The 9,123-nt window shown below is 39.4% G+C and overlaps 1 protein-coding gene across 4 annotated transcripts in view; it reads right to left on the bottom strand.

The window, feature by feature from the left end:
• Nucleotides 1-2,181: 2,181 nt before the first annotated feature.
• The window catches only part of celsr1a (cadherin EGF LAG seven-pass G-type receptor 1a), a 96,951-nt gene continuing 90,009 nt past the window's right edge, over nt 2,182-9,123 (bottom strand). For 3 of the 4 annotated variants that reach the window (XM_053649858.1, XM_053649860.1, XM_053649861.1), the window contains 5 exons: nt 7,323-7,420; nt 6,973-7,122; nt 5,461-5,700; nt 3,129-3,375; nt 2,182-2,795 (listed from right to left, as the gene is read on the bottom strand). In XM_053649858.1, coding sequence (XP_053505833.1) covers nt 2,768-2,795; nt 3,129-3,375; nt 5,461-5,700; nt 6,973-7,122; nt 7,323-7,420 — 763 coding nt within the window. In that variant the 3' untranslated portion in view covers nt 2,182-2,767. Of the gene's footprint in view, nt 2,829-3,128; nt 3,376-5,460; nt 5,701-6,972; nt 7,123-7,322; nt 7,421-9,123 lie in introns of all 4 variants that reach the window. The other variant, XM_053649859.1, reaches the window with a different exon arrangement.

Below are 9,123 nucleotides of genomic sequence, written 5' to 3'. Positions count from 1 at the left end.
CTTCCACTCTCAGAAAAAGAAGCTTTTTCTGAGAATATAATATATGTTACAATACATACTAGTGTAAGTCACATTTGGATAAAAAAAAAAAAATAGCACAGAGATGCTTGTTATGCTACTATAAACCAAAAAAACATTCTTTCAGGCATCTTCAGTAACTGCTTTATTCTGGTCATTTATCCCAGCAACACGAGGTGGGGATACACTTTAAATGGAATGCCAGTCCCTTGGAGGGCACCATTTACCCACACATTCAAACACTCTAGGGGTAATTCAGCATAGCCAAGCCAGCCTGGTATGTTTTTGGGAGGTGGGAGGAAACCAGAGAACCCAAAGGAAACCCCCTCACAGACAGAAACCCGAGTTCATGATTCAAACCGGGGAGGCAGTAACGCTACGCACTGTGCAACCCATAAACCATCCATCCATTTTCCATACCGCTTCCTATCCTACACAGGGTAGCTGGGGAGCTTGGAGCCTATCCCAGGGAACTCAGGGCACAATGGGGATCGGGGTGCCAACCATCACAGGGCACAATCGCACACATACACACACCCATTCATACACTACGGACAATTTGGAAATGCCAATCAGCCTACAACGCATGACTGGAGTGGGGGAGGAAACCAGAGTACCCAGAGGGAACCCCATGAAGCACGAAGAGAACATGCAAACTCCGCACACATAGGGCAGTGACGGGATTCGAACCTCCGACCCCGGAAGTGCGAAGCAAATGTGCTAGCCACTCAGCCACTGTGCCCCATAAACCAGGAATGTGTCGTTTTATTTCTTACAGTTTCTTATTTATTTATTTATTTATTTATTTATTTATAATTTTATATTTATTTTATTTTAAAAATTACCCCTCTGTTCTGAGTAGTTATTATTATGAGATATTATGCTAATAGTTATTAGTGTATATAATAAATCATTTATCATTGTTCTATCATTTATACTGAGTACTAATATGCTTGCACTTGTATCTGGTTAATTGGTAGAAACTTGTTGCATTTCTCCTTTAAGACTCAAAACCTGTTTTGAAGTTTTTTTCTATATTTAATAAATGATTTGTTATACTAAGGTATAAAACATCTACATCAAGAAATGTATATTCTCTGAATATGCAAATCGGAAACAGCCCCAACCAGACGCACCCCTTGGTGAATCGGTTTTTCATGGGTTGGTTGTATTTGCATATCGGAACGTGATTGGCTGTTATATTTTCTGACGCAATAGCACTTACCTGAAGTGTTTAGCACTAAATCAGACCCTCTTCCAGCTGTTTCTTAAAAGGACATGTTAAATCTGGAACAATAATATTCACAATTTTAAATGAATTCCCGTATAAAGTTATTCATCATCAAAGACATGTTTTATAAGGTTTAACGTGATTTCAACAGCTTGGCTTGGATTCTGTCTTAAAAATGTAACTTCAGGGGGGAAAAAAAATGAATCAGCCAGATTCATAAATGTAAACGTAAATATCCTTAGTAAGAAATTTTGACTGTGTATGGGAATATGAAATATAACATTTTCTTATATAACATCCTCTTACAAATATTTGCATATTTCTTTACACCGACATCTGATTCACATTCATCAGATTTGCACCATAGGGCAATGTAGAAGAAAATAGAAAATTCCAAATAAGTTTTAATTTTATAGCTGCAATCATTGTCCAGTGTCTCAAAACCATATAAAATAAATATACATATTTTACAAGAATTCCAGTGTCTAATGGAAAAGTGTGAAAACATAAGCAACATTTTGTTCGGGACGGGTTCAAACACTGGAGTGGTTATGACAGAATGGGAAACAAACAAAAAGCCAGCACTAAGAGCACAGTGTTTTCTTATATTGCAGTCTTCTCATGCTCAGGTAAAAGGTTTCCTAAAAAAAACCCATGGCAAACAACATTCATTTTTCATCTTAAGAAATCACAGAGTACTTATAACCTCTTCACATTTCATAATTTACTCTTTTATAAAAAAAATATCGCATCTTTCTTTTTTATTTATTGAGGGAAGTGTGCGCCAGAAGACGGTGAAATGAAGTGTGTCATCTTGTAATCTACTCTAAGGCACCAGAGTGACCCAAAAGTTAACTTTGTTAATTTGAATTGAGTACAGATCACAGCTTTGTGATTTTGCACAGGATAATCTCTAGACTTGTATGTTATCTTTAAAAAAAAAAAAAAAAATCAGTATAAAAATGTGCCTGAAAACTCACAAGAAACAGTCCATATACAAAATAGTCATTTCACCAGTATCTACATAATTACAAAAAAAAAACAAAAAAAACTCCTCTCGGAGGACAGACAAACAAACTAGGGCACTTGGTGAAAAATGCAGCTCATATTTGCATTAATTAAAATGTCTTTTTTTTTTTTTTTTATCACACAGGTCTCATGTGACTCTTTCCCACTCATTCAGTTCCAATAAGTACTAGTGATAACATCCTTTATCACATCCTGCAGTTTTCAGCTCGAGTCACTTGTTACACACAGCTCTATTATGCATTATGGGGGATGTAGTTTCCAGTTCTTGCAGCAGTTTGGCACAGTGCGTATCCCCCTCGAGCTCAGTTTCATACATTCCCTTCTTATCATTTATATTTCTGTCCCACGCAGGCAGAAGTCTGCAGTAATACTGTTCTCCACTGGAGTGTAGGAGATAAAGAGGTCAGGAAAGAGAGGCCAGGTGGTCCATAAAGCATGTCATCCTTCTCTCCGCTCCTCTTCTCGTCTCTATCATGAGGACAGCTGCTGTTACGCAGGGAGAGACTCCTCTGGCTTCCTGCTGGGTCAGATTGAGGTTTCGTTACTGCCGCTGTGTTGAAAAAAAAAAAGAGAGGGAAAGAGCGGGATGGAGAAAAAGAAAGAAAGAGATGTAAGAGATGGAGTGAGTGATACCATGCTGGTTAGACGGGTTTTCGGGCAGGGCTACAGGCAGATGGGACAAAAGTCCATGCAAAAGTGCAAGTAAAGAAAGAAATACCCTGCATTCAATAAACTAAACTGCATGCCTGAGAGGAATTCAACAAACGTTCTCAAAAATACTCTTTTATGTTTTTCACAAGCATAAAAGATTGTGTTATGTCATATCGTTGGGGGTTACATGCCTACTTACTCGGAGTCTGACTGGTTGCCGCCGTTGATGTTCAGCACCACTCCGTTCTGCAGCTCTCTGGAAGGCAGGACACGGTGCGGGGTTTTGATGAGGACGTTGTGACTGTTAACTCCGTCATTGGAAGTTACAGACGGCGTGCGTGAGGAGATGGTAGGAGGGTTGTAGTCTGAAAGTTTCTCTCTCAGTTTGTTCTTCATGTTCTTGTCTGTAAGTGGCGGAGGATATGTGATCTTGTTCTTCAGAATGCCTGTGGACAAATGAATGTATAAAAATATTGTCGCAAAGGACTCTCTTAGTAATATTATTTCTAGGGCTGCCCCATAATAGTCGACCAATTGTTAGTCGTATAGAAGTGGCCTGGTCGTCTAAATTTTCATTGGTCGGTTAGTCGAAAAATTCCACCCATCCATCCACCCATTCATATATCATCCCAATCCATCCCATCTACATATAACCTATGTAGCCTCACATCCATCTATCAATCCATCTATCCATACATCTATCTCTCCATTTATGCATCCTTCTAGCCATCTACATATCTATCCATTTAGCATCCCACCTAGTGTCCTCCACTAATATTGGCACCCTTGGTAAATATGAGCATGCGGTGAAAAATTTGTCTTTAATGTTTAACCTTTTGATCTTTTGTTAAAAGAATTAACATAAATACTCTGCTCTCATGGATATCAACAATTGCAAACACAACACAGGTTTATCAAAAAAATATATCGTTAAATGTACGCGTGCCACAATTATTGGCACCCCTATGAATTCATATGAGAAAAATATATTTGAAGTATATTCCCATTGATATTTAAAAAATTTTAATACACCTGGGTGACCAGGAACAGAAAATTACTCAACCATGACTTCCTGTTTCACAGGGTTATAAATATGTACACGTAGTAATATAACATATATTACTACGTGTACATATTTATAATATAATAACAATATAATAACAATATAATAAATATAACACGTAGGCCAAATTCCCTTAGTCAGTCATAACAATGGGTAAGACCGAGTAATATAGCTGTGATGTGCGGCAAAAGGTTGTTGAGCTTCACAAAATGGGAAGTGGCTATAAGAAAATAACACAAGCATTGAAAATGCCCATTTCCACCATCAGGGCAATAATTAAGAAGTTCCAGTCAACTGGAAATGTGATGAATCAACCTGGAATTGGACGTGTGTCTATATTGTCTCAGTGCACTGTGAAGAGGATGGTTCGAGTGACCAAAAAATCTCCAAGGATCACAGCTGGAGAATTGCAGGAGTGAGTTGCGTCTTGGGGTCAGAAAATCTCCAAAACAACAATCTGAAATCACCTACATCAAAACAAGTTGTTTGGAAGGGTTTCAAGAAAAAAGCCTCTACTCTCATCCAAAAACAAACTCAAGCGTCTTCAGTTTTTCAGACACTACTGGAACTTCAAATGGGATCGGGTTCTATGGTCAGATGAAACCAAAATAGAGCTTTTTGGTAATAAACACCAGAGGTGGTTTTGGCGCACACAGAGAGGTAGTAATATGGAAAAGTACCTCATGCCCACACTTAAATATGGTGGTGGCTCTTTAATGTTTTGGGCCTGTTTTTCTGCCAGAAGACCTGGACATTTTGTTAGGATACATGGCATCCTGGCCAGCAGGACAATGATCCAAAACATACATCAAATCAACACAAAAATGGTTTACTGACCACAAAATCAAGGTCCTGCCATGGCCATCCCAGTCCCCTGACCTGAAACCCATAGAAAACCTGTGTGGTGAACTGAAGAGGAGAGTCCACCAGCGTGGACCTTGAAAGAGATTCTGTATGGAGGAATGATCTCAGATCCCTCACCATGTATTCTCCAATCTCATCAGGCATTACAGGAGAAGAATCACAGCTGTTATCTTGGCGAAGGGAGGTGGCACAAAGTATTGACTAAAAGGGTGCCAATAATTGTTGCACACCTATATTTCACAAATATTTTTTTTTGATAAACCTGTTTTGTTTGCAATTGTTTGATATCTATGAGAGCAGAGAATTCTTGTGAAGTTTTTTTTAACAAAAAATTAAACAATGAAGAATTTTCACAGCCTTCTTTGCTCATATTTACCAAGGGTGCCAAAATTTGTGGCAGGCACTGTATGTGTACCCTCCATATGCAGCACACATCCCTCCATCCATCCTTGAAATCAGAAAATGGGCTTATATAACAGCAGCATTTTTTTATGTATGAATGTTGGTTTCCTAACGTGACTGGTGTACATTTGTATCTAATAACAGACAACAATGATCCTGTGTCCAACAAACAGTTATAATAAACCTGAATTTTTTCCCTCACCCTTCCTCTGTTCTGGCTGGTGGTTGCTGTTTGTCTGGTTGGTAGTTCCTCCATCTCTGCTTGTGGAGTCCTTATCCTGCAGTGATTCTCCTATGTGGTTCAGCTTGTTCTCCTGATGGAGCTCCACATTCACTTTAGTCTCCACCCTCAGCCTCTCCGCCCCTCCTGCCTCCTCACTGTCACTCGCTGTTGTGGCCTCAGCGGGCCAGTAAGGCTTCATGTGATTTGCCACTGAGTCCACTGTGCCGTAAAACAGAGGGAGAAATAACCAATCACCTGACAAACACTTGTCAAAGAAAAGCACTTATCACTTATCCACGTCTAACCTATTAATATACAGCGATTTTAAAGGGGTCATAACATGATTTTGAATGTTTTCCTTCTGGGAGAGTAATGTATCTGTTTGTGCATGTATATGCTCTGCAAAGTCCCAAAACTCATATTTTCCCGCAAAGGGATTTATTCTGTCTATCAGAGAACACTCCTCCAGACCTGCCCGAAACGCTGTATGTACTTCTGTCATTTCTCTACGTCACAGCATAAACCCGCCCAAAGGCAGCCACAAAGAAAGAAGGCGAGGCTTCAGTGAATTCAGTCAAGGCTACAGTGAATTCAGGCGCCATGTCGTGGAGACGCTGTGTGTTTAACCTTCCGAAAACGGACGAAATTAGGAATCAGTGGTTACTGTTTATTTATAATGCTGTTCCTGAGCAGTACAACCCAAACGTTTGCTTAACGTCTGCTAACGTGCTAGCTAATGTTGCCTCATTGTTTTTTAGTGTTTGTTTGTATGTCGGTAGTCTGACAGAGACGTTGATTGTAGCTGCTGCTGTGATTGTATCTTGAAACGGTTTATATCAATCGAATCACAAGGATCCTAGCTTTCCAAAGGTATATCACATGAGTGCCTATGTACACACGGAAACTGTGTACAGCATAGTAAGCCCCGCCGGCGGGGTCGGAATTTACATCGTATCTGAAAGGTAAGAGAGTTACAAAATAAAAAAGTACTACTGCGAAACATTCTGCTCAAGTCGTGTTTGCAAATGTGCTTCCGCTTGATCATCCGCATTTTCTGAATCGGGCTCGAACTGATATGGTAAAACCGACGACATGTTGATTAGGAGCTTAGAATAGCTCTAGAAGCCTTGGAGGCTAACACTAGAACTAAAGGGAGTTACTTTTTCGACACACGCAAGGCTTTTGGCCAATCACAACGCAACGGGTCAGCTGGCCAATCAGAGCACTCTGGGCTTTTCGGAATGTGGGGCTTTGGAAAATTGGAGCGTTTTAGGCAGCCCGGTAATAGAGGTACTGCAATAATGTACGGTATTTGACAAATAATGCGTTTGTTTTTTTGTTTTTTTTACATTAAAGCATGTTAACGTATTCTCTTACAACCAATAAACAACATAATTAACGTTTGAAAATGTTTTTAAAAAATCATGATGTGACTCCTTTAAAAATAAACCACGAGAGCCCAGTGCTGATTAATAAATAAACTGCAGGAACCTTTTGGAGTGCTGTGTAGTGGCTGCCGCTCGTTGTTCCACTTGGGCTTCATGTGGACTTCATCATCATCATCCTCACTGTCGGAGGAGTGGGACGAGGCGTAGGAGCTGCTGTGCTCATCCGCAGAAAGCTCGCTGTCTGAGTCCGAGTCTGACGACACCACGCAAAACGAGAAAACACACGAGCGTAACTCAACCAATCGGCTAGAACTGTTGCAGATGGTGTACGAATGCCTTCATACTTTTACAAACTAGGTTTTAGAAACACTTATTTATACACAAACGTGTTCATAAAACAAGTGTTCATTTAACATAATGTTAAAAAGAGAAATAAGAATGTAAGATTTGTACCGTCTGCCTTAGTGCCGTTGCGGTGGAACAACGAGCCATCAAGGTCTGCGTGTCCAGCTTTAGCTGTTCCTGTGGAGACACTGGGCTTCTGGTCATCTCTGTGTTTGAGAGAGAGTGGGGGATTCCGAGAGAGAGAGAGGGAGAGATGGGATAGATAGAATAGAGACATACAATGAAGGACAAACAAGAAACATCTTCCCAGTTATCCATTATTTATCCATCAATCCATCCATCCATTTCATATAGAGATGCACCGATATTAAATTTCTCAGCCGATACCGATAACCGATTATTCAGAGTGATATCGGCCGATACCGATACCGATAGTTCTGCCTTTTATGCCTTCTTTTAAATGAATAATAATGAATTCCAAAATTCTGAAAGAAATGCAAATAAAAACTTTATTCTCTCCATTTCAACACGTTGTTCCACAGTAACTGGTCTCATAAACAGAAAACACATTACGCACACTAACATTAACTAAATTCTGAAGGTTAAAGTAAGATTTCTTAACTTACTGGATGTTATTAATTCATATTAACATTGACTGAATTCTAAAAAACCTCCTGTTAGTCTCACATTCACTCTCCACTAACAAAAGCATTTCTACTCCATCACTGACATCAAACTGGTAATATATAATATCAACTTTTTATATATTAACATTAACTGGATATGAAATATATTTTTCTGTGCAATATGTACTGTTTTGTCAATTCATCTTCATTTAAATCTTTCAACGGTGTACTGGCCCTTTAATTCAGCGTGAGCAGCTCGGCAAAAAAATTTTTTCTCGACGCCAAAACTCCTGCTTCACTGCTGCAGCGTCTGGTGTAAAATTTTATCAGTGCAGAGATTACAGAGATTACAAACTGCAGTTTTGTCGTCATTCCACACGAGACACATCATCTTTACACACAGCACGAAATCGATGTGTTTTCCCGCCCTCTTTTGATTGACAGGATATAATCGGCCCTGATCATCGGATGTTTTTAAACTATTTAAACTATACATCGGTGCTTCTCTAATTACATGTGAATAAAAGTTGCTTTATTTATTCTGCTTAACATTTTTAACTCTTCCAAAATAGTAACAAAACGTTATCTAATACAGAACTTAGGCTTGTTGCACAGTAGAGTATGCCTGCCTTATTTGGTGAATTTAACTATAGTTAATGATATAGTGTACAGCTGACTGGCCTAGTTAAAACTTCCATGAGGAGGTGACTTCCTGTATAAGACAGGATAATACTGAAACCACAGTTGTAAATGTCAGGCTAATAAATTACTTTCACCAATCTGACACCGATCTCAACTACCCCTTTGGTAATTCTAGGGTTTGAGGTGTGTAGATACAACAAAGCACTGCAGTTCAGACTGACTGATATTTTAGCTGGAGGCACTTAAGCTGCATGTCCGAGTCTGTTCTGCACGGGCTCAGAATTTCCCAAAACACTTCCCACTCTGCCTTAGTCAGACATCACTAATGTGCAGATTAGATGGCTGTATGGACGAGGACAAAGATGAATTCTGTTCTGAACATGACTTCATCGAAATGGGAATTTTGTCTGATTAATGATATTAAAATCAGTCGTTGCATGGACACGTACGGTGTTAGTAGGTGTGTGTAAAACTGCAGTGTTGTAGAGCTGAGGCAGTGCCATGCGCTTGAGCCAAAAAAGAGTGAGGATTGTTTTACATGAAATCATCAATGGTATGAGTGGGTATGTTAGAAATCCACATGGATAAGAAAGAAAGAGGAAGAGATAATGAGAGTGAAGGAATGAGAGAGAAAAAAAAAC

Source organism: Ictalurus furcatus, chromosome 19 (genome assembly GCF_023375685.1).
Source record: "Ictalurus furcatus strain D&B chromosome 19, Billie_1.0, whole genome shotgun sequence".
In the NCBI taxonomy this organism is placed as follows: Eukaryota; Metazoa; Chordata; class Actinopteri; order Siluriformes; family Ictaluridae; genus Ictalurus; species Ictalurus furcatus.
Note: the sequence above shows the minus strand (reverse complement) of the source record. Positions and strands in the feature narration are given on the sequence as shown.